Source organism: Martes martes (assembly GCF_963455335.1).
Source record: "Martes martes genome assembly, chromosome: 9".
NCBI lineage: Eukaryota > Metazoa > Chordata > Mammalia > Carnivora > Mustelidae > Martes > Martes martes.
The window spans coordinates 87,636,184-87,661,897 of NC_137896.1; the positions used below are offsets into that span (position 1 = coordinate 87,636,184).

A 25,714-nucleotide genomic window follows, 5' to 3' on the forward strand; every position below is an offset into this window, starting at 1 on the left:
ACAGACTGTATTTAAATTACACAAGCAGGTGGCTGGCCAGTGAGCCAGTTTGTAAATTTCTGTTGTAGATGATCATGTGGGTTTTCTCTCCTTAATCAGTGATGTTGAGCCACTCCTGCATTCTGGAATAATCCAGCTTGACCATGGCACATCTGCTGTAATCTATTATTATCTTAATGTCTCTATTCAGGAATGGGATTAACGTGTGTGTGTGTGTGTGTGTGTGTGTGTGTGTGTAATAAAGAGTGATTTATTCTTTGAGAGACTGCTAGAACTTTGTTCCAAAGGAAGCATCCTGACTGATATCTGTGTTGGAGGTACCTCTTTGAGAGCTCTTTCACTTTCAGGATTACTGATCTCTTCATTTTCTATTACTTTTGAATCAATTTTGGGAATTTGTACTCTCCTAGAAGATTTCCTGCTTCATGTACATTTTCCATTTTGTCACTGATTAGGTGGTAGTAATATTTTCTGAGTATTTTCATTCTCTCCATAATATATTTCTATTTGATCTTTCTCATTCTTAGTGGTGTATCTGCTTCTAGACATTAGATTTGATAAATGTTTATTTTATTGGTCTTTTGAAGGTTTGCTCTAAGATTTAATTATCATTTGTACTACTCTTCTCCTTTCTAATGTATTTATTTCTACTCATCATTTTCAAATTTTGGCCTTCCTATTTTTCATTTTGTAAGTTCTTGAGCTATCATTATTTATTTTCATTCCTTTGTATAAAAGCAAGATCACTTAAGACTGATTTTTTTCCTTTGAGGACAAATTTGCTCTAACCCACAAATTTGGGGGCAGAGCCCTGTCACTGTTGGTATTAGCTAAGTATCTGTGATTTTAGATTGGTTTTCTCTTTGACCCAGGAGGGTTTAAAAAGTGTGCCTTTAAATTTCTAAAAGTTTGAGAATTTTAATCCTTAAATTTTTCATTAGTTTCTAGCTTTACTGCCTTATGATCAGAGAATGTGACTGATACAGGTTTGTCTTGGACTTTATTGAGATCTGCTTGTGGCTTTTAATTTTTTTCTAAGTGCTCCGATGGTGGTGGAAAAGAAGGTATATTTTCTGTCGTTTGATCACATGTTTGTCTACTTAATTGACATTGCTAGTGGTATTATTCAGATTCTCTGTCTTCATACTCCTTTTTTTCCTTTTCATTTGCTTGGTTTTTCAAGACTGTGGGAAGTGGAACAACTCTCCCACAATTAGTGTGTTTCTGTTATTCTTTGGAATAACAAATAGTGCCTATTTGTGCCTGACTCTGAGCCTGATCATAAACTCAAATATTTAAATATCTGGGTGGGGAAGAGAAGGAAGACTTAGGAGGATTATCTAAACCGGCTTCTGGTCTAACAGTTTCTGTGTGTACGTATGTGCCTGTGTGTTATGTGTGTACTCTTGTGGGGTGTATGTGCATTACAGTATAAACATCTCCCTTGGGCATGTTTGTGTAAATATATTTTTCTATGTTATGCATTCGATATATATGCCTGCATATGTTTATTCACCCATGGCATCTTTTTCTTTAAATTTATCTTAAAGTATTAGGGCTTAGGGCTAGGGTCGGCCTTCCTCTACGCTGGCTTTTTCTAGAGGGGTTGCAAGCCAGAAAGCTCTGCTACACTGTATATTAACCCATCTGAATGGCTTTTCCTCTCCTCTAGCTGCCGAAGAACCTCCTGGTAAGTTGGTCCGACGATGACTGTGTGTAGACTCAGCCTTCCTCTGGTACCCGTGCTCTGTGCTGTGTGTCTGGGGATCACATTCCAGCCACGATGTGGGTGTTAGGGCTACACTGCCAGGATAGGTGGAGACTCTGAGAGCCTCATCCTACCCTCTCCCCATTGTGTCGGTTCAGGCACCCTTGGCTTGGTTCCAGCTGGTTCTCACCCTTAAGAAGCCAGGATTCAAAGGGCTGAGCATTAGTTTAAAGGGAGCCACCAGCATTTCCAGAAACTCCATGACAGACATTCAGTTGATTTAATAGTATCAGAGCAGACTTTGGGGAGATCTCCTACAGAGATCTCCTACAGAGATCTCCTACAGAGGAAAAGCAAGTTCTGGATCAGCTTTCTTGACACCCAGTCCTTGGCCTTGGCCACTTGGCGTTGGCCACTAATTGGGTGAGTTTTAATGGTATTGACAGGCCCAGACTGAGTGCCTAGCCCTAGGGAGGGTTTGGAGGGAGACTTGAGGCAGAGTGACCATCTGGCCTTCAGGAAGCTTGCTGACTCCCTGGGTGACAGGACACCCACAACTAGACAGGACACAGCTGGAGGACCATTCTAGACAAAAGAAATAAGAAGACCTGTAGACACACCATGTGTAGGATGTGTGAAGGTGAGGAGACCAGTGTGTGCTCCAAGAGACCTGTCTGTCTTCTACAAATATGAGTAAGCGGAGGAAGGACAAGGCAGAGAATGTATTATCACAAACGTCTGTTCACCTGATGTCCCCCATGTAGCATGGTGTCTTTTGCATAATGGGCCGTTTGTAAGCATTTGTTGATTTTCAGGGATTCTGCCTTGATCTGACCTTGGGGAGGCTAAGTTCTGATTTCTGACTTTTTTTTTCCCCTGGGGTTGGGGAGACAGGATAGCTCTTTGGGATCCGAGTTTTCCTGGGTCTACTGCATTGTATTCATAAGTAACACATTATTGACATTTCCCCCCAAAGAGTTACCATATGTACCTTCTGATTTCAGCCTTGGTACATCCATGGAATGCAGGGGGACCACAGGGCTCATGTCCACATTACAAAAAGGAGAAGGGAGGCCCGAGAGCTTAACAGCATCACACAGTGAATGGGGGGCAGAGCCAGGACAGGAACTTCTGCCTCTCAGGGTTGAACGGGTGTTCAAACCTTTCTTCTGGCCAGGTCTGCTCAGCCTGCCTCTGGAAAGGTGGGGAGTTCCAGTTCAGCTCCCCTGAACTCACCCAACAGGAGAGCTTTGAAGACCATGCTGGTCCATCGGCCTTGCTAGGTGCCTGGTCCAGAAGGGCCTTGCTTGGCAAGTTCTGTTTCTGAAGTGATCTCTTTCTTTCTACCCACTCAGGAGGAGGAGTTCATCGACTGGTGGAGCAAATTCTTTGCCTCCACAGGGGAGAGGGAGAAGTGCGGCTCATACTTGGAGAAGGGCTTTGACACTCTAAAGGTGAGGCCTTTCCACAGTGTGCCCTTCAGTCTCATAGCCCCTGGGCACACACAAGGGACAGCGGGGATGCCACAGGGAGACAAAACGTGTACACATATGTCACCTCCTTTGAATACATGTGTGAATCTTCTCATTTGGTGCCTGGGGGCTGATGAATCCTGATGAGCTAATTGAGGTGAGAAGGGTCACCCACCGATTTAGAGCAAGAAGTCAGCGTGGGCTGGAGTAACCAAGAAAGTATTTTTGGAAGATTGTTGAAAAATACTGAGGTGTTTATGGGTGAAATCATGCCTGGCCTGGGATTTGTTTTAAAATGCTTAAAAAAAAAAAAGGAAGGAAGGAAGAAAAGAAAAATAAATGGGAAGATAGTTGATGTGAGTGACCCTCTGGTAGATTTTCAAAATATTAAAAATTACAAAAATTGCAAAATACTGAGAATTGTTAACGCTTGGAGCTGGGTACTTGTTAAAGCTGGAGATGGGAATTGTTAGGTTAGTCCCTTTCTTTTAAAGTTATTTGAACTTTCTATAATAAAAAATTTCTGTTAAAATAAAAAGGGAAGTCAGTTTGAGAATGTAGCTCTGACTCCTCTGCCCCTACAACTGGGACAGAAACTGCCTAGCAGATATAAAAATATGGTAGACATTGCTTCCATGAAAAAAAGAAAAGAAAAGAAACCCCCTCCCCCCCAAAGCCAACCAACCAAACAAAAACTAAGCCAGGGATGAGTCAGCCAAATTCTGGTATTTTGAGGAAATTCCACAAATACAATTATGCTTTTTAAAAAGTAGACTGCTTTTAAAAAAGATAACCAGAGGTGACTCAAAGTTACTCTCCAAAGGAGTTGTAAAGAGTCCTGGAGAGGGTTGCCAGATACGTTCAGGATGTTCAGTTACACTTGAATTGCAGATAAATAAGGAATAATATCTTAGTATAAGTGTTTTCTGTAATTGTTAGATAAGTAAAGTATGTCTTAGGTCTCAGATATTGCCTGGGACATACTTATGTAACAAAATTATTTGTTATTTATTTGAAATTCAAATTTGAGTGGGTGTCCTGTATTTTGCCTTGCTTTATCTGGCAAGCCTGTTTAGAGAAGGTATGCAAAGGCTGTTAGACGCAGGGGAGGGGCCCAAGGAGCACCCCCAAAGGGGACCAGTGGAATGGGATTTGAGGCCAGTGGGAGTGGTGGGTGGTCTGGGCTTTCAGGTTGTTCTGCTGGCTGAAAGCCTTGGCTGGCCACTCTGGAGGGTGATTCTACAAGGTGGTAAAAGTTGTCTCTGATGCACTGTGGGCCTCTGGGTGAGTTGTGTCTGGAGGCCTGGATGTGCAGAAATGAGGAGAGCAGTGGCCCCAAAGGCACAGGCCACTTTAGGCAGCAAGTTCTTCGTTGATTTGCAGTTGGGTGTGTGAGGCTGGGCAAAGAGACTGAACTTGTGTACCAGGAAGAAGGTCCGACACATTAGGTCTGGCATGTGGTAGTGTGGCCTTGCCAGAAAATGAGAGAAACCAAGAATGAGGACTCCTGCCAGTGTGGCCCATGGCCCTGGCCCCCCTTGCTGCTCCCTCAGATGCCGGACATGGAACTGGCATCCTGCCCTCCAGCCTGACCTCTCCGAGGAGATCTCTGACAGTGTCCAAGTGAACATGGGCCGTCCAAAACAAAAACGCATTCAACCTGTTTCTGGGGGAAAAAAACCAGACCTGGAAGGAACACTGGTCCTTTAAGGATAAGTAAATAGAAGAAAACCACCACCACCACCACCATGAGTTTTTGAAAAATAGCCTGTAGCATTACGGAGAGAATGGAGAACACAATGGGTAGAGGGGAAAAAAAAAAAACAGATTTTGGAATTACTAGCCTGGGGGAAATATGCAACTTGCAGTGTCAGTAGCAAAAGATAGAAAAACAAAAGATACAAACAAGAAAGCATAAAAAACAGAAATCATAGAAAAACACAACAGAAAAAGAATAATACATATTTGTTTTCCTAATAAATGAAATGTACTGAGCTTCTCTATTGAGTGATAAGAACTCTCAAACTATATAAAATTCAAAATTCATTAGACTGTCCTTAAGAGGTAGGTCTAAAACAGTACAACTTAGAATGTCTATAAAATAAATATTTTGGTACACAAAATAAGTTAAGTGCCAATAAAAGAGAAACAGATATAATTTAAAGTAAAAAGCAAAGGAAACAAAATGGGATGTTTTATATAAATAAAAGATACACGTCTCAATGAGAAAATGCCCAAATATTCCTGTACAGGACAATAAAGCTTAGAAATATTTAAAGCAGGGGCGCCTGGGTGGCTCAGTGGGTTAAAGCCTCTGCCTTTGGCTCGGGTCGTGATCCCGGGGTCCTGGGATCGAGCCCTGCATGGGGTTCTCCACTCCGTGGAGAGCCTGCTTTCTCCTCTCTCTCTGCCTGCCTCTCTGCCTGCTTGTGATCTCTGTCTGTCAAGTAGATAAATAATAATAAAATAAAAAAAATAAAAAAATATTTAAAGCAAAAATGGTAGGAAGATGTAAACTCATACTTCACATAAATAAAAGGAAGAGATGAGAGAAATTAAAGTTGCATTAGGGATTTTAATGCATCTCTTTCCTAGACAGATGAAGCAGAAAGTAAATAAATAAAGAAATAAGAGGTCTGAATAACAAGGTAAAATATTTTTTAAGCTACATCAAAAGTAGCTTTAAAATAGAGAATAAAAGTAATTTAAAAAAGAGAATATATTTTTTCCTATTGCTCAGAGAATATTTACCAAATTTGATCACATATTAGTTTAGCAATAAATTACCAAAAGCAGAAATCATACAAGACAGATTAAAATGCAATAAAATGAGAAATTAATAACAAAAGCTTAAGCAAAAAGACCTACCACTTGGAAATTTAAAAAGTATTTTATTGAGATTTCCAGTATGAACATGGCTGCATAAGTCAGCATTTTTCCCCTTTTCTTCTGGAAATCATTCAAACCCACAAACTCCATTTTCAGTAAAAGTTGGAAACAAATAAAACCCGCAGACTCCAAAATACATGCAAGGGCTGTCCAAAGGCAACCAAGATTGGGTAGAAGCCACTCGGCAGTAAATGAAGAGAAAATGATGAAAGGTCATAGTGGTAGCAGATCCCAGAAAACCCCATTCTTCCTAATAGAAGAATGTTGAGAATTATTGAAGACAGGTTATAGGCATATGGGCGCTTATTATGTCACCTTTATTTTTGTGTGCGCTTGGAAACTTTCATAATAAGTAGTTCTAAAAAAGTTCCTGAAGTCAAGGTTTCCCCATGAAAGATAGAAGTGATCCACCTTGCCCATGACGATGGATGTGGGAACTTTGGAGTCAGGTTCAGTCTGGCAACAAATGCTTCTCAGACCTGGTCCAGTTAAGAGACGTGAAAGAGGTGGAGCCACACAAGAATCAAAGAGATGAGCCATATTTGCAGGAAGCAGTCTGCCTCTGTGACCAGAACAAAGAAAGTAACTGGGCTAGGAGAATTCAACACATTTAGTGACAAGTAATCATAAAAGAACTACCAGGGCATTAATTCAAAAATGCCATGAAAAAAAAAAAAAAAGAAAACATAAATCAAAATTTGGCCAAAAGAAGAGGATATATATCACCAGAAAAATTTTGCCAAGGAGCAGATGAAATGAAATACTTAGCTGTGAACTTTTCAGAGGTGGGGCAGTCAGAATCAAGGCAGAAATGAAAGAACTCAAGGGATGATGAGATGAGAAGAGAGTGGTAGGATTCCAGAAAGGTGGAGATCACATGAAATTGGAAGGAGTGCAGGGCAGAATGGCCACTTTAGAAAACACAGGAAGGGGGCAGAGGACAGAAATAATGACGTTCAACAAAATGATATGGAAATAAAAAACAGAGGTATAAAACATTAAAGAGAAAATGACAGATCAGGGAAAGGAGATCCAACACTTGCATAATTGGAGTCTCTGAGGATGGCAACCAAAACGGTGAAATAAAACAAATAGACATTGAAGAGTTTAATGGAAGTCACCAGCATTGTCAAAAGAATACCTGAATATACATACTATAGGGTCCGCTGGGTGTCAGGGAAAATCGACCCAGATTGGTCAACTCTGAGACTGATCCTAGTGTATGTTATTGGACTTGAGATTTAAAGAATTTTTGGGGTAGTCATACTTTCTTCTTCCTCCAAATATTAAGTCATTTAAAATAGGAAATAATACAAGTTGGCTTCAGTTTCTCCACAATGACATTTCATACCCAAAGACAGTAAAGCACCATGTGTAAGATCATCAAAGGGAAAGGGTGCCCTGGGATTTATATTCAGCCCAGCTGCCACTCAGGCATGACAGCTGTGGACACACAGCGTGAGTATTCAGGAACTGGGGATACAGGTCCCATGCCCCCTTCTTGAGGAGCTCCAAGGGAACGAACTTAGTCACTTAGGAGATAACTGGGAAAGCCAGAACGAAGGGACTGGTTGTGATCATATTTTACCTCAGACTTCCAATGAAAATAAATGGAAGGATTAGGGTAATATGATAGAATATATATATACACAGTGAAAATGAGGAAGTGACAATACTGGCAAAAATTAGGCACAGGGATGCTTGAGTGGCTCAGTCGGTTAAGTGTCAGCCTTCAGCTCAGGTTGTGATCCCAGGGTTCTGGGATCGAGTCCTGCATTGGGCTCCTTGTTCAGCAGGGAGCCTGCTTCTCCCTCTCCCTCTTCCCTTCCCCCTCTTCTCGTGCTGTTTCTCTCAAATAAGTAAATAAAATCTTTTAAAAAATTAGGCACAGAAGGAGAAAAGATGATGGGATACGGACTAAGGACATGAATTGTCCTTAGTCCGTATCCCATGGGACATGAATAGATAGAGTTGACAGTATTTAAAATTGGCAAATCAAATAAGAGGAGTATAAGCAAATTATAAACAAATAGTACAGAGTTAATATTAAGGAAGACAATGTTGTCTAAAACTGAGCGAGGGAGAGGGAGTGGGAGGGAGATAAAATTTCATCATTTTATCATTGCTGTAGTAGAGAACTCTTCAATACTGTCCCTAAAGACATGCAGGACTGAGAGAATTACTTGTTTATATGAATTTATAATAACATTAGAATATGAACTCAGCTCGTCAGAAACACACACATATATATACACACACAGAGAAAACAGACTACACAGGCAAGGGTGTAAAACAAAATCGATGAAATTGGAAAATGTAACAATAAACATGTTCTGTGACTATGTAAATGTAATATAAATGTAAACCCAGATCAAACATATTTGTTATATCAATGCATGCCATATCAATCACTCATTAATTGCAAAACTTAAATCAGATCTCAAAGCAAAATCTAACTCCAAAATAGGTTCATGAAGGTTGAAAATGAAAGATTGTAAAAATGTGTGCCTGGCAAATACAAATGAAAAGAAAGCAGAAGGTACTGTCTTCCTGTTAGATGAGAGCAGATTTGGGTCCCCCAAATTATTTAAATGAGACAAAGAATGACACTTTATAGCATTAAACTGTGCAATTCTGGGAGATAACAGTTATGAGAATATCTATGTGCTGAATAATACCACATCAATATTTATAAAACAGAAATTACAGGAGATATAGGAAAGAAATAGTAGGTAGGGGGAGATTTTTTCTCTCCTCTTGGTTAATGTCAGGGTCGAGGGAACACAAACGTAAGAGGATAGAGAAAAGCAGCGTAGTTATTCACCTGACTGAACCCTGTAGCCTGAAAACAGAGGCTACAGCCTTTGGCATCATTCCAGAGATGGACCATGTAACAGGCCCTGAAGAGAACATTAATAAAATTCAAAAAGTGGCCTACCAATGACAATATTTTTTTTATTATAATGCCATAAAATGAGAACCTAATAACAAGGTAAAAAAAACCAAAAGTTCTCTCCTATCTAGACAATTAAAAAGCAAAACAAAACAAAAAAACAAAACCTCTCTTTTCACAGTTCTTGGCAAAAGAAAAAACATAACCCCAAATTGCAGAATATCCGGAAAACAAAGATAAAATGTTACATATTAGAACTTGCTAGTTACAGCTAAAGCAGCATTCAGAGGAAGTTTATAGCCTTAAAAGCTTGTCTTAATTAAAACAAAAGAATGAAAAACAAGCATCTAGCTCTTGGATCAAAGAATAAAAATAAAACTGTAATTGTGGCATGCCAAGAGAATGGACATGATAACGTTAGAATCAAAACAAATGGGTCCATGCCAATCAGTAGTAAGCAGAGACAATTTCATAACAATAAGCATTTTTCTTACCCGAATAGAGGGAGCAAAGTAAATAAAGCTTCAACTAGAGAAGTTACAAAGAGTAATGAAAAAGAAGTTACAAAGAAGAACGAAATAATAAAAATAAAAGCAGAAATAAGGAACTGGAGCAGAGGAAATGGTAGAATTGACAAAGGAAGGAACTATCATTTAAAATGATTAAACGATATAAACAGATCAAGAACATACTCAAAATGGTACCTATCAAATAGTAACCAAATAACTAGTCGTTATTTTTGAGAATCCAAATGCAAGGCAATAATAATCTTTTCTTTGTATTTACTTGTATTTTCTAATTTTTAATAACGAACCTGCCTCACTTGCATCATTAACTGTTTCTTGGAAGGGACAGAACCTGGGCTAGGCCTCAATGAGGAATAACACTTAGCAGTATGAGACGGGAACTTACCTGGTTCGCCTTGGCTGTCAGTTTCAGTGTAACCGACTTAGCACATATATTAAGTTTTTAATATCACTCTTAGGCACATTTATCACCTATAATAGAAAACTGCTGCTTTAGTTAAGCCTAAGCAATTCCAAAGGACGCCTCTAACAAAGAGTGGTCAGCGGCTCTTTGAGAGGAAGGGGATCGATACATCGAGTTTGCAAACTTAAAGTGGTGCTCAGAAGGCATTCACAGCCCAGGGTTTGGTACCACTGTCGCCTGGCTGTCCTGGGCAGGGAGCATTTGTGGCTTGAAACACAGACCTATAAATTTTTCAGAGTTCTGTTTCGATCTTCAAGTAAAATGTCAGTTAACTTTTCATTTGTTTGTTTGGTTTTATTCTCGTAAAAAAAAAAAAAATACACCAGCCATGTACGTGATGACTCCTAGAAACCTAAAATGTTGGATTCACCAGAAAACCATTCCCTAATGGTGCTGAACACACGTCTTCCCCTCTTCCCCCCTCTCCTGTCTCTCTTGTCCCCCACCCTCCTCTCCACTCTTCACATCCTTTTAATCTCTGCCTGTGACCTTTCCTCCTCTGTCCTCTCCGTTCTTGGCTGCTCTCCCCTTCCCCTCTGCTACCTGTCTTTGTTCCTTTAATTCGCACATGGTCTTTCCCTTCCTTTTCTTCTCTGGGACTTTTCGTCCATTGTCACTCGAATACTATCCTGTTTCCTCTTCCCTGCCTGGCCCTCTTCTTTCTCTCTTTCCCTCATCCCCTTCTCTCATCCCCATGTGTGGCAGGTCTACGACACACAACTGGAGAATGTGGAGGCCTTTGAAGGCCTGTCTGACTTTTGCAACACCTTCAAGCTCTACCGGGGCAAGACTCAGGAGGAGACGGAGGACCCGTCTGTTATCGGGGAGTTTAAGGTACGTCCTTGAGGACATGTCCCTCCCCATCCGCATCCCCTGGGAGGCCTGAAACTGTGAAGTGGCAGCTATCATAAGTGAAGGGGCCAGGAGCAGGGCTACTGTAGTAACCACAATAATGACCATGGTGTTGATGTTGGCGCGTGGTGATTGTGTGGGTGACGCCATTGATGCAGAATCTGATGGTGGTGAAGAGATCGCGGTAGGCTTGGTGGTCTCTGGCGTGATGACTCTGGCAGAGATGATGGCAAGGGTCATGATGGTGGTTGTGTTAATGATGATCATGAGTGAGTTGGCCCCTCATTCTTTCCAGGGCCTCTTCAAAATCTACCCCCTCCCAGAAGACCCAGCCATCCCCATGCCCCCGAGACAGTTCCACCAGCTGGCCGCCCAGGGGCCTCAGGAGTGCCTGGTCCGCATCTATATCATCCGAGCATTTGGCCTGCAGCCCAAGGATCCCAATGGGAAGGTAACATTTCCAGAGCTCTCAGCTCTCCCGGAATGGCAGGCTGGGGCCCAAACGGGCTACGGGATCTGGACACAGCTCTCCCACAGGGAGTTCACAGAAAGCCGCGGAAACCAGCCACACACACCCAGCACCGAGAGAGGCAACTGGATGTGGTTCGGGCAGGGGCCAAGTGCTCTAGGAGGTCAGAGAAGGCGGGGTTGTGCAAGACTTGGCAATCATGAGGAAGGCTTGGCGGAGGGATAGGATTCTTAAGGATCGATGGAGTTCTGGTAGGCTAGGAGGGAGAAGAAATTCTCTGGTAGGCTAGGAGTGAGAAGAATATAGTTTTTTAGGATGGGCCAAAAATCTTGGCAAGAGTTTGTGAGAAGACTTTCTGGCACGAGAGTGAGGCACAAGAGGAAGTGACATGGAAGGTGTGGGCTGGGGTTGGACTACCTTGGGCTTCAGCTGGTGGGGGCGCGCGCAGGAGAGAAGGGGCTCGGTAACGGTGTGTGCCTAGCAGAGCCTGAGGCAGAAGGGAAAAGCAGTAATTCTGATCCTGTCCTTGGCTAAAATTTAACATTTTGTTCATCAGGGCCTGTTGGTGTCAACTTTAATTTTTAAAATATTGCATTAAAATTTGTTTATCTTGACTGACTGAGTTTTGGGGGCATTCCCTCAAACTTTGTGCCTGAGGTACACATGTACAAATTTTGTACCTCCTCACCTCACTCTGATCCCCAGCTCTGAGGCAAAGTGGGAACTTGCCAGAGAGCAGGAGTCTGGAGCACTGAGGAGATGGGGGTGGCGGAGGGGGCAGAGAAAAATTGCAAAGAGAGAAAGAGGAAAGAAGAGGGACAGGCGGGGTTGACTGGAGTTCAGAGGGACTGGGCTGGGTTCTCTCTCATCCCCTGAGATGGGGGCAGGCCTAGCATGTGTCCTCGAGTCTGTGGGTAGAGGTCTGCTGTCCTGTCCCTGGAGTCCTGTTTTTCAAGGTGAGAGGTCATAGCTGGCCTTGCCCTGCTGAGAAGTCAAAGGGCAGACCAGAGCCATCCCCAGCCCAGACACCATGATGGCCTTCAAGATGTGGTATGGCCAATGGTCCATTCATACACTTCAAGATTTCTTTATGCCTTGACTGACCTTGAGAAGTCTCTGGTCGCAGTTGCTCCTGGAGGCATCTGGGGAAGACCAGCCTGGGCCAGATTGGGCTGCTGAAGTCTGGCCATCTCTCTCCCTTCAATCTGTTGAAGCAGAGGCCCCAGAGAGGACCCTGGCTGGCTCAGTCACATATGTAATACAGGCTGTAGTGTTTCTGAGGATATGAGCCTTGCCCTCACCTACCTTGTCCCACTGGGGCAGTGGTTCGGGAGTCTGGAGGACTCAGGTACCCCATTTCTACTGCTGGACCATGGCTAGAAGTCCATGTCAGGGCCAACTGGTGTGGTGGTGTGTGGGACAGGGCCATTGGCCTGGCACCATGGCAGGATGACAGCTTCTCGATGGCTGGCCTCCTACCCCCACTGAAAGGCCGAGGACCGAAGAAGCTTCAGAGATGTTTTGGGGAAGTGAATTCATTGAAGTCTTCCTGTGTCTTCCTTCAGTGTGACCCTTACATCAAGATCTCCATAGGGAAGAAATCAGTGAGTGACCAGGATAACTACATTCCCTGTACCCTAGAGCCTGTGTTTGGAAAGTAAGTTGGGGACAGCTCGGGTCTGGGGGGTAGAGGTGCCAACCTGGGTAACCCCCAGCCTGGTGGGGGAGGGGTGGCAGCCACCCGGAAGTGCCCGGTTCCTGAGACAAAGCTGGAGTCCCTAACCTTGCACGTCCAGGGGGCTGTAAGCTCAGCTTGCTTTTCACGGGGTGCGGAAGGCTGGAGTCTGGCCAGAGCTCCTGCTTAATTTCATAAACAATTACCTCAAAGAACAGAAATCTCAATGGAAACTCAGAGCCTGTATTTGCTAATTATTCCGGTTTTTTGTTTGTTTGTTTTGGTATTTTTTTTAGATTAACTTTTACTTTAGAATAATTTTCGATCTACAGAACAGCTGCAAAGAAAGCACGATTCTCGTATACCCTTCACACTCCATTTCCCTCTTACCTACCCACGGTTCATTTTGTCAAAACAAAAACATTGCTAGTGGCACGTTACTATTTCCTACGCTCTAGACTTTATTAGGATTTGGCCCCTTTTCCCAACTGATGTCTTTTTACCATTTCTGGAGCTCACCAGGATCCCATGTTGTTGTGTTTAGTCATTGTTGTCTTTCGTTGTTGCATGTTAGTCTCTCGCGGGTACACAAAGGAAGAGACTAAAATGCTTCTTGACATCTAAGAACAAGGGGAGGAAGAATCAGGACTCCCTGCATGGGCAGAGCTCCCAGGCATCCTGCGTTGCCGGTGTCTGTAGAGTTGGTTGTGGACACTGAGGCCTGTGGCAAGGAGCCGGTCAGCCTGGAGAATTGCCTGTGTCCTGCCAGTGATGAGCCCCTGACGAGCTGGGTTGGGAGGGAAGGGCTGCAGGGAAGAAGGTGGGGAAGGGCTCCCTTTGGTGAGCTCCGCTGGCTCATGGTGACCTGGTAGCAGACAAGCCGGGTGGTGGTGTGTGTCGGGGCCCAGGGCAAGGTGGGGGAGTGAGTGCAGAAACTCTTTCTTTGTGCTGACCAAGAATCAGATAACTCATGTGCTGACCAAGCCCAGCTCAGGGAACGTCAGGAGAACACAGTTTCCTTTTTGTCTGCCTGTGTCCTGTAGACGTTTCTTCGGTGGGGCTTCCCTCCCTCATTTCTTAAGTGCAAAGCGTGGCAGACAGGTGCTTCCTTTTAGATGGTCGGCTTTGTCCTAAGCTCAGTGTCAAGGTGCTACCCAGAACTTTGTTCATGTGTACTTGTGAACTGACAGGCTCTATCTAGGGGAGTGGCCCCCTTTCCCAGCCAGGTCCACTTTGGGTGTAGCTGTGTGCAGTGTGTGGATGTGTGTGTGAATGGACAGAGGGGGCTTTGCTTCTCCCCCTTTCTTCTCTAATGTCTCCCACCAATGTGCTGGATTGTGCATGGTCAGGACTAGGGGAGCCCCTGGGAGAGGAGAGCCCTGGGTGCTCCCTGCTCCTGTGTTTTCTGGGCTCTCTCTGGTGGCAGGTGTTTAAAGTGGATTTATTTTCTTGTGAGTGTTTTCCAGAAAGCCCCTTTTAGCCTGTCCATGAAGCTCCAGGGAAGAGGCGGATGCTGTGGCCCTTTTCTGATGGCCCTTTCATGTGGGCCTCTCCACAGTCTCACTGCTGGAATCCCAGGGCCCATGGGGTCAGATTCCAAGTGGCTCCAGTGTGGCCTCACGGTGGCCCAGCCAAGATGGGAGCAGGGTCACCTCTCTCTCCTCCTCTCCCTGGCCCACTGCTTTCTCTCGCTTAGTAGGAGTCAGGGGCCAGGCTCCCACCTGCAGGGAACTATTTCAGGGGTAAAGGGGCTATCCCTCCACACTTGACCTTAGAGGGGGAGTGGGGGTCTCAGAGCACAGCAGGAGCTCCCTCCCAAGAAATCTCCACAAATCCTCCTTCCCACTCTGCAAGTAGGTGTAAAGCCCTATGTGTCCCCGAAGTGCGTCCCAGGTCACCCCCTTGGTCAATTCCAGTGCTCTGGCACCTTCACGCCTCTTACATCCTGGTGTCCTGGTAGAAGCTTTGGTTTTACCTTTCTGTTCCAATTCATTCATTCATTCTGTGGTTTGTTAGGCAGGGAAATAACATATGCTCAGCCCAGATTATCTGGGAATGTCTGAAACACACAAGTGTATGTGCACACACACAACACACATACACAGACACGCAAAGAAAAGTCCAGTACTAGTAGGGCACTGGGATTAATACTTTAAGACAGACAGGGGATCTGAGGAGGGTAGGCTCCAGGGCCACTCTTGGAAGGGGACGAGGGAGCCAGGGAAGGCTTTCAAGCCCCCCGCTCTTGTCCTCCTCTCCCTCCCTTGAGCACTCACTGTGTCCAAGAACATCAGGGAGTCTGCAGCACCTTGACCTCTGCCCTGTGGCCCCCTGCAGGATGTTCGAGCTGACTTGCACTCTGCCTCTGGAGAAGGACCTGAAGATCACGCTCTATGACTATGACCTCCTCTCCAAAGATGAAAAGATCGGGGAGACAGTCATCGACCTGGAAAATCGGCTGCTGTCAAAGTTTGGGGCTCGCTGTGGACTCCCCCAGACCTACTGTGTGTAGGTGCACGGGGGCTCGTTGCTCTTCTGTCCCCCCGAGTCCTGAGCACTTGCTGTGTGCCCGCCCTGTACTCAGTACTGGATGGGTATTGTCTCCTTCAATGCACCTAGGCTCTTGTCCGCACTGTACAGATGTGGAGACTGAGGCCCAGAGATGTTATGGTTTGTAAGTGGCGGGATTCGGATTTGAACCTGTTTGACTCTAAGGACCTTGCTCTTCATCATGTTGTTATAACCCAGTTCTCCTTAAGACACCACCAAGCCCCTGTAGAGGGAAGAATGAGGAAGGAGGGAAAGGAGAACGGAGACAGATAATGGGTCACATGGCCCCCAGTGGAGCCTATGGAGCTCTGTGTCTGGTGAACTCATGTGTGGACAGCCCCTACTCCCTTCTTGCCAATTTGGGTCTCATCTGGGTCTGATTCTCCCAATCTGGAAACTGAGAATATTTGGGTTCCAACTCAGTGTGTATTTAAACAAGTCCTGTTGACTCTGGGCCTCAGTTTCCCTGTGTGTCAGCTGGGACCCCCCATCACAGCGAGTGAGGGCACCCACTGTAGGGTGGGGGGCTGCACGGGGGGTACACAGGCTCCTGCGAACCCCTCGGCCCCCGGTGGTGCCTGGAGGGTCTCTTCTTTGCCTTGTCTTTGGGCCTCAGCTCCGGACCCAACCAGTGGAGGGACCAGCTCCGCCCCTCCCAGCTCCTCCAACTCTTCTGCCAGCAGCGCAGACTCAAGGCTCCCGTTTACCTCACGGACCGCGTGCTCTTTCAGGATAAAGAATACACTGTTGAAGAAACAGGTGAATGGCCATGTGACCCCAGAACCATGGTGGGTTCTCCCTCAACCTCAGGGGTCAGGGGTGAGTATGAAGCCAAGGCCAGGGTCCTGGTTAGGATCAGCTTGCCTCTGGCTTTTGGCGGGGGGGTGGTCAGAGTTTAATTGGAATCTGGGGTCCAGATGACCTCTGAGAATGTTTTCTGCTTGAATTGCACTAGCTCGCCGTCTTGGCCTTCCAGGTATCTTCTGAGGCCTCCCACCTTGTCCCCCCCTCCCCTGGCTGGTGACTCCTAGGTCCTGTACCCAAAGCATCCACAGGGCAGGCAGGGAGCACTGTAGCCTCCATACTTGCCCCTGAACCTGCCCAGTGTTCCTACTGAGAATTCTGCAGCATGCATGCCCCCTGTGGGTCTCAGATGTCCGGGGGCCTACATTGTCTCCCAAGAGCTGCTGGAGGTGCTTATAGGTCAGGCAGGGGACGTTGCGGGGGGGGTGGGTGGGCTCACTACCGGCTGGTCTCAGAGCTGTTTGATGTCAGAGCTGGTGCCGAGGTTATACAAGGGGATGGTGGCTCTGATTCACCACCCCCATCCCCCTTGTCCTCGTCTTGTATTTCCAACTCTTCTGCTGGTCTGTGAGCCACTGTAGCATGGGGACCAGGGTTCACGGTCATATGTTTGTAAAAAAGGAAAGCCTGAAGCTATTGACGGTGAGGTCTGGCATCTGCCTGTTTTAGCAAATGAGGCCGTGGAGGCCAAGTGTGGCTAACATCCTGCCCAAAGTCATGCAGGTGGTTAGGGGCAGAACCAAACTCCTGGCCGGGGGTCCTGCTGCAATGTGCCGCTTCCTTTGTGGGACCTGCTAGAGTGGGCAGAGCAGGTTTGATAGATCAATGTGTGTGTGTACGTGCACAAAAATCTGTGCTCTTGAACTTGGGCACACCTGAGTGCACATACCTGTGTGTGTCCTTGCGCATTTGGACACACGCGGATGCTCCTTGCCCCAGTGTTTTTGTCATGCGGGCTTCAGGTTCCTGTGGCCGCTGGTTGGCCAGGCTTGTCTGGGTCAGAAGCACCCCTGTGTCCTCATCTCATCCACAGCAGCAGTCCTTGACCCATACTGGGGCAGGTAGGAGCTGTCCCTGGGCCGCACAAGGCAGAAGGAAAGGGTGTCCACGGCCAGGCCCATGCCTTTCCTAAACAAGGGTGTCATCTCGGCTGCCCTCCTGACCAACGATGTCACTGCTCTGTGCTTCATTTCTGTCATCTGTGAAATGGGCATGATAATAACACTTACCTCCCAGGGTCACTATGAGGATAGATCCTGTTAAGATTTATGAAGACCAGTGCCTGGTTTCTTCTTTATAAATGTTTGCTGTGATTGCTATTATTTAAGCTGTTGCTCCTAATAGAGCAGATTGTGTGACCAGGAGAACAGTAGTACTAAAAGCACTTAGATGCCCATCTGGGAGTAGAGGTTGCTGAGGCTCAGAATTTGGAGCAGTCAGGGAGGGCTTCCTGGAAGGGGTGAGATTTGGTGGAAAAGAGGAAGAGCTTTATAGAAGAGGCATGGTAGAAATGATGGCAATGACATATCTGGACTTTAAAGCTGGAGCTAATGGACTGTGAGGCTTCCAGTGCAGAGAGTGAGACCTGCGGGTCAGAAGTGTGTCCTGCTTGGGGGTGAGGGTGTGGGCAGGTGGAGCTTCCTGAGGTCGCTAGGCAGCCCTACCATCCCTTGCTCACTCAGCCTCAGCAACTTTTTAATCTTCTCTCTGGAGCAGAAGGTGGCAGGGTCCCGAACCCACACCTGGGCCCAGTGGAAGAGCGTCTGGCCTTGCACGTCCTCCGGCAGCTGGGCCTTGTCCCCGAGCATGTGGAATCCCGGCCCCTGTACAGCCCCCTGCAGCCAGACATCGAGCAGGTAGGACATGGACCCTTGCACCCCTAAGCCCTGACCCCCAACTGGCCCTGCTCCAAGGACAACATGGATATCTCAGGGGCACCCGTGGGGAGCTCAGGATTTGGCCAATCCCTCCTTGACATGTTTTCTCAGTCTGAGCAGTGATCAGTGTTGGTCTACAAGAGGACCCCTTGGTCCTGCCTTCCTGGGCATCCTGCAGCCCCCAGGACCTGGGGAATGACCCCGAGCCACCTCCTCTATACCCGTGGATAGACCTCTGGCTTCCCATGAGTCATTCAGAAGCCTCACTGTTTCAGCCTGGCCTCAGGATGCCCTCCCTCTATCCGTCAGCGACATCCAGGTGGCTTGCATGGGGCTGGGCTGCGGTGGGGAATCCAGACAGGGCAACTGGCACCCTGTGACAGAATGGCAGAGCTGTCACTGAGAGGGGTCACCCGGAAGGCCAAGAGCATCCTCCAGGCAGAGGGAGGGTGAGCAGAGGGACAGCTGGCCCAGCACTGAGACCGGGAGACTTCCTGGAGGAAGTGAGCTCCGGGATGGGTTTTGGAGGAGGAGGAAAGAAAAGGCGACAGGCAGAGAAGGGCTGAGGCAGCAATGAAGGGGCCTTTGTAAACATGCAGGGTCCGTGGTCTCTGCTGTTTGGAACTGAGCTCTCTTGCCCTTGGTGGGTGGCTGCCAGTTCCCCGGAGTGGCACAGCAGGTGTCGTGAACTTTCAGTCTCCAGCTAAGTGCCCTGGAGAATTTACCTCAGTCCCTGCTCTTTCTCTGGGAGATGGGAACAGAATAGCCAGCTTGCAGAGAGGGAGGGAGCCGAGGGGTGACAGGTGGAGTGCTTTCCTGTCGTGTGGAAATCCTCTGAAACTCCTCTGACCAAACATGTTCTCTGACCCTCCCAAACCTTTGAGTGCGTCATTCCCTCAGTGGGAAATGCCCTTGTCCCCTTGTCTGCCTGGCACACTGAGACTTAGCTCAAATATCATCATCTCTGGGAAGGCCACCCTGACCCCCACCCCCCCAGGGCCCGGGCCCAAGTCATCAGCCTGTGGGGGTGGTGGGTGGGCTCACGGCTGCAGTCGGACCTATAGTCCCTAGGCACCTTCTCTCTGGGGTAGTGGAGCAAGGGGGGAGCCTCCCTCGGCCAGGGCCTGAGTGTTCTTCATCCTGGGCCCCACTTGTGTGGCACAGAGCAGGTAGCTGTTGGTGGAATGAAAGAGGTAGGGTGAGAACGGGGTTATGTCTCCCCAGGGAAAGCTACAGATGTGGATCGACCTATTTCCCAAGGCCCTGGGGCGGCCTGGACCTCCCTTCAACATCACCCCACGGAGAGCCAGAAGGTGACTTTTTCCCCAGCCAGAGGCTGGGAGCTGAGTGGAGTGGTGGGAGGGTTGCTGCTCGCTGTGGGTGGGACCCAGAGGTCACTCTTAGGCGGCGTGTTGGGCCACTCAGGCCACAGGGCATCGCTCTCGTGTGGGTCTGGCTAAGTGCCCAGCCAGGCAAGCATCAGGGTCTGGTTGGGGGAGCCGGCCTCTCAGCTTCTCAGCCAAGGATGGCCCACCGTTTGCTGGGACATTCATGTGGACTTGAGCCCTTCTTCTGCACAGGTTTTTCCTGCGGTGTATTATCTGGAACACAAAGGACGTGATCCTGGATGACCTCAGCATCACAGGGGAGAAGATGAGTGATATTTATGTGAAAGGGTAGGGAGTCATTGGCCTTCTCACCTGTCCCAGCCCCATGGTGTTGCCCCAGTCCTGCTGGGGTGGTGGAAAGAGGGAGCTCCAGCCGTAGGGAAGGGAGGGAACAAGAAAGGAAGGAGGGCCTTCGGTGAGTCCTTCTCCCACCAGATTTCTTCCCCCCAAATCTTTGGGTTGAACTTAGAAGATTTGAGGGTGTCCCTCAAGAAGGGAAGTTAGATGTTTCAAAATTAATGGCACATTTGGTACTTCATAGAGATTTCTGCGAATTGTTCTTGCTTTACCCTTTACTGAGTTCATTTACCTTCTTAATTCCTCATCTGCCTCAGTTGGGGGATGCATCTTGTGGAGGAGACCTTAATTAGACATGTTCTCTAATCTGTTGTCTAGTTGGATGGTTGGCTTTGAAGAACACAAGCAGAAAACGGATGTGCATTATCGGTCCCTGGGTGGCGAAGGCAACTTTAACTGGAGGTTCATTTTCCCCTTTGACTATCTGCCTGCGGAGCAAGTCTGCACCGTCTCTAAGAAGGTGGGCGCGTGCCATCCCCAGTGGCCTGCTTCCAGGGCTTTCTGTTGTGGGTGTCACCATCCTGCCATCGTCACCCCTCACCAGCACCCCCGGATGTTGGAATCCCCATGGCTGTAGCCCCGTTACCTATCTCCCTGCCCCCACTTCTGCCACCTCTACCATGGCTGCCATCATTGGCATTGCTACCCCCCCAATCACCCCCACACTCGTGCCACCACCACCGTCTATACTGGTCCAGATCCTGAAACTACTGCCTTCCTCCTGACCCCAGATGAACCAAGTGGCAGGAAGGGTCACGGGGCAGAACGGGAAGAACCTTCCTAGGGATACCCAGCATGGCTATGGAAGGGGCAGTGAGGCCAGTCCCCATAGGGAGAGCTTCCCTGGGGGCTGGCCTCACCTGTGGATGAATTGTCCACAGGATTGGGGTTGCTTGGCTAAGTCCCTCCCATCACGTCGCTCCCCACGTTTCTGTGTCTGGTGCCTGTGGTCACTGCCCAAGCTGGACACTTACTGGGTGCTGCTCGGGCTTTCCAGGCTGGAAGCCATTGCCCTCCTGCCTCCCTGACCTCACTGCAAGGTGCAGGCCCCTGGGGGACCCGGTGCATCAGCCAGAGGACAGAGTGGGGTCCTGGGACCTCAGCTCTTGTGTCTCAGCAGCTCCTCATTGAGGTCTCATCTGGATGGTAAATTCTTTTCTCCTGCAATAAGCGGAGTCCAAGGCAGGCAGTCTCCCTCCTGGTGGTGTTGCACCTGCCCTTGGGGAGAGCCCACAGAGCTCAGGGAGGCCCCAGAGCTGGGCTGGCTGGAGGCAGAGAGTACCTCCGTTAGAGCTTTGACCCCCTGCATCCCACCCAGAACCCAACTGCCTCAAGGTGCTCTCTGCTGGACAAAGGGAGTGCCTCTCTGGCATTTCAGTTCCGCTGGTCCGATTTCCTTCCTGAGGGGGCACAATGCTTCAAGCCGCCAAGCTTCTGTGATGCCTGCTTCCTGAATGGTTGAGTGGCTTCAAGAAGGGAATATAGAACATACTTTCTGGGCACTGCTGAGGTCTTCTTGACGCTCTTCCCTTCATCCTCCCCTCATGACCCTTGCCCGGCCCAACACACAGGCTCCTCTGCGTGTTAGAGAAACCAGAATGTTCCAGCGAACATTCTGAGACCATCAAACAAAAGAAAATAGGGTTAAACGAGGTTACATGAATGCTTTCACCCAGGGATGGCTGCACAGTGCCTTCGAGAAGGCAGAATTTAACAATAGCCTTGGGTTCCGAGCAGTCAAGGAAAGCCTACCCTCTTTGTAGGTTTCATCTTGTTTGCCTTTGCTCAATGTATTTGTCTATCACAAGTTGTTTCCATAACAAAGCCAGTGTTGCATTTGTTGGGGGAAGAGTTCCATATCAAACCCACACTGCCTTTCTTTGCTGTGGGCAGAAGGGGGCTGAGGGCTGGGAATGGGCCCCCAAGGGCTCAGGCATCCTGTCTCCGGTGCTCAGCCTGCCGGGCAAGGGACTAGGTATAGAGGCTGAGAGATGCTGAGTGACCTGCTTAAATGGGAGGCGGGACTAGCCCCTTCACTGTGACAGGTGGAGATGTGGGCGAGGAGGTCCAGGAAGCTGTTTTCTCTACAAAGCAGGAAGAGAGTATCTCTGGGCCCTGTGGCAGGTGGCTTGAGACCAGCCACCGTGCTGAGCAAGGGAGCAAAGAGGGAGAGGGCAGGAGAGCAAAGAACGGGGGGAGGGAAAGAGAGCTAACCGCGGTGCTAGGGTCTGCTGAGAGGCTGGAAGGGCCGAGGGCCCAGCTGGATCTGCTGGGTAAGAATTTGAGGGGGTTCCATTCTGTCAATGCAAGAGTCCCATCCCTCTGTCCTAGGCACTGGCAAGGAAGACGAGAATCGGGCTGACCCACTGTGGCGTAGACCTTAGGGGCTGGGGCTAGCCCTGGACGAAGGAGAAGCCCAGCCAGGCTGTCAGGTGGAGAGAAGGAAGAGGTGTCAGGGAGTCCAGAAGAGGTCCCCCTGGGGGGAGCGGAATGGAATTTGGTGGGGAGCCATGCTCCAGGAGACAGTAGCTGCAGGGAAGGGCGGAGGAGGCCCGGAGAGGAGGTGGAGGCTCTGAAGTCCACCGGGAGAGTGAGGGAGGGTCTGGCTGGACCAGGAAAGAGCCAGTGTGTCCCTCTGTGGGAGAAGGGGCCCAGGAGGCAGGTGGATCTATACCCACAGTGGGGCACCAATGAGCTGGTCTGGGCTTCAAAGGCCCGAGCCTGGGAGTGGGATGGTGCGGGGGTCCCTCACAGCATCTGGGCTCCCCAGTCCTGCCGCAGAGCCAGCCTTCTGCCGAGGGGTTCGGGGCCTCTGGCAGGCAGGCCCTCCGGGGACCCCATTAACCAGACGAGACTGTCATAAAGCACAAGGGTCTCCTTTCATCCGGCTGCTTTGAACCACCGCTGCTTGCCCCGGCCTGGCTCCCCACCTGGAGCCCAGCACACCCACTGGGGCCTGCCTGAGCGTCAGGCACCCACCCTGCAAATAAACAGCTAGTAAAAGGGCCCAGACCGGGAGCGTAATGAGCGCCTGGGACCTGGGGGGCCGTTCCCCAGGCTGGAGCCCCAGCCCAGCTGCTCCCACCAGGAGCCGTTTGAACCTCTGGCTCATTACTGAGCCCATAAACCGGCCGGCCAGAGGAACGGAGGATGCTGGCGGCCTGTGCAGGCAGGCCCGCAGAGCTGGCCATAAAAGCCTCGCCAGAGAAGGGAGGCACCTGCAGGAGGGCTGGGGCCCGGAAGAGGGGAGGCACCAGACGGGGGCCAGCTGGGGGCCCGAGCCCCTCGCCAAATCAGGCAGCGGTCCAGGATGCAGTGGTGTGATTTGCAAGGTGCCCGTTCCTCACAGGACGGGGGTTTTGGTCTGGGAGCTCTGTGGGTCTGCGGGACACCCACACAGCCCCGCTTGGGCAGTGAGGCTGTGGGTACAGGGCACCCAGGGGGAGGCAAACCCTCTGTGACCAGCAGTTCTCCCAGACTCCCTATAGAGTCTGTCCCCCGAGACTGGGTCCGGCCCCTGCAGTGACTGGGTGCACTCAGGTTCTGCAGGATCGTCACAGTGGTTCCCGTCCTTGCCACTCCCTCAGGAAAGTCTACAGCGAGAAGACAGGGAATAAGCATGAGCGGGAAATCCACAGGGACAGTCCTTTGGGTTGAGTGTGGCTGGATTCAGGAGGGAACCCAGCCTCAGCATGGTTTTCCTTCTTCTTTAGCCTCTACGAGCCTCTGGGGGACAAAGCCTGCGATAATGCTGGCCCAGGCGGAGTGGTCTCAGGGAGGCGGGGTAGGGAAAACAGGAGGCTGGGGAACTTTCTAGCATTGGGGGCTTTTGATTTGCCCCAGGGCAAGCTCTTGGAAATAAAGATGGGTTGGCTTGTTGTGGCCAGGAAGGAGCTGGGGTGACTGTTGCCCAGTGTTAGCTCCTTACAACAGTGTGTCGGGGGGATCCTTCCAGTGATAGCGAGGGTGGCGTGGAGGCCCTCAGCTTCCCAGCCGGCCTACCCATTCCCCTATAATAGCACAGGGGCAAAGTAGGATTTAGAGGTGAGAGCAGGACTCTGGATTACCTGCCTGGGTTTGAACCCCAGCTTGCCACTTCTCAGCAGTGTGACTCAGACAAGTTCCTTGCTCTGGTTTTCTCAACTGTAAGGATAGCCTCTCCCTTATAGGTTGTTGGAAGGATAAATGAGCTCAGAGTGGCAAAGGGCTAGAACATAGGAAGCGCAGATTAATATTATTATTATTAGCTGTCAGACCTTGGGCAAATTCTTAACTTTTCCAAGTCTCTGCTTCATCATCTGTAAAATGGGAATGAAAGTTCTGCCTACTGCACTGGGAGTCTTCAAGGAGCCGTGTCATGTGAAATCAGCCCGCATGGTTCCAACCTGGGTCCTTGAACACTGTCCACTGGTATCTTAGCAATCTTCCCCCCAAGACCTGGTGCTGGCAAGTCCCTAAGAGATGTCCCATTCATTGCCTCCTCTAGGCAGCCTTCTAGGCTGGCAGGAACCACTCTTTCTCCCTAATCTTGTTTTCCTGCTTCTTCTTCTGGGCCAGGATGCTTTTTGGAGGCTGGACAAGACTGAGAGCAAAATCCCAGCCCGAGTGGTATTTCAGATCTGGGACAATGACAAGTTCTCCTTTGACGACTTTCTGGGTGAGCACCGTTTCCTGTCAGTACCATTCTGCACACTGGTAGTTGACCCAGAACCACCCCCCGTGTGTGTGTGTGTGTGTGTGTGTGTGTGTGTGTGCGCGTGCGCGCGCATGTGCCATTCTTGGGAAGGCTGGAAGGAGGAGTGGTCCTACTTTCTGTCCTCAGGGAGCTCAGGGTCACTGCTCCCTGGTGCTGAGGACAGTCTGGAACACAGAGGAGTGCCTGAGGGCCTGTCAGCAGAGGTGGCATGGAACCCAGGCTGCGTGGATGGTAGGAGTCAGGTACAGAAGAGAGGAAAGCACGGGTCAAAGGCAGGGCAAGCATGAGCTGGCTGTCACCGACCCTCTGGCCTCACCCTTGACAGGATGCCCCCAGCTCTACACACCCCTTTCTAGACTGGGCAGCCGGACCCAGTGAGTGAGGAGCTCTCGTCAGTCCTCACACTTGTGCCCAAGTGATGAGTGAACAAGCCACCGTGGCTCCACCCTCTAGGCCCCCAGGCAGGAATCTGGTGGGGGAGAAGTGTGCAGAAACCCGAGCTGGGAGCAGGGAGGGCTGGGCTAGAGGATGTGGTAGAGACGGGGTGAGATGTGGGGTGAGGAGGATGGCTATATGGAACAGGCAGGTGGGACTGTGAGTAACAGCCCTGTCACAGCTCTAAGAGTTCCCTGGGAAGTGTGGTCTAGCTGTACGATTGGGTATTATTCAGCCACAGAAAGAAAGGAAGTAAGGATCCTTGCTATAACCTGGAAGAACCTTGAAAATGTGCTAAGTGAAAGAAGCCAGTCGCAAAAGGACTAAGATTGTATACTTCCATTCACACGAATTGTCCACAGCAGGCAAATCCAGAGACAGAAAGGAGCCTGGCGGTTGCCAGGCGTTGGGAGGCGGGGAAGGAGAGTGACTGCTAATAGGCATGGGGCTTCTTTTGGGAGTGATGACAATGTTCTGGAATTAGATAGAACAGGTGCTGGCACAGCCCTGAACATATTAAAAGCCACTCAGTTTTATACGTTAAAATGGTTAAATTGGTATGTTTTATGGGATGGGAATTTTAATTCAATTAAAAAAAAAGTGGACCTTGCGAGAAAGGTAGCGTGGGGAGTCAGGAGTCCTGATTCTGGCCCACTCTG

General features: G+C 48.9%; 1 protein-coding gene across 8 annotated transcripts in view; it reads left to right on the plus strand.

Annotated features, from left to right (window-relative positions):
- DYSF (dysferlin) overlaps positions 1–25,714 on the plus strand; it is a gene marked incomplete at its 5' end in the record, with an annotated part of 203,465 nt that overhangs the window by 167,010 nt on the left and 10,741 nt on the right. For all 8 annotated transcript variants that reach the window (XM_080813131.1, XM_080813133.1, XM_080813127.1 and 5 more), the window contains 11 exons: positions 3,064–3,162; positions 10,658–10,786; positions 11,100–11,255; positions 12,839–12,930; positions 15,286–15,456; positions 16,115–16,257; positions 18,019–18,158; positions 19,404–19,492; positions 19,760–19,855; positions 20,243–20,384; positions 24,482–24,581. In XM_080813131.1, the coding sequence (XP_080669257.1) occupies positions 3,064–3,162; positions 10,658–10,786; positions 11,100–11,255; positions 12,839–12,930; positions 15,286–15,456; positions 16,115–16,257; positions 18,019–18,158; positions 19,404–19,492; positions 19,760–19,855; positions 20,243–20,384; positions 24,482–24,581 (1,357 nt within the window). The remainder of the gene's footprint in view (positions 1–3,063; positions 3,163–10,657; positions 10,787–11,099; positions 11,256–12,838; positions 12,931–15,285; positions 15,457–16,114; positions 16,258–18,018; positions 18,159–19,403; positions 19,493–19,759; positions 19,856–20,242; positions 20,385–24,481; positions 24,582–25,714) is intronic.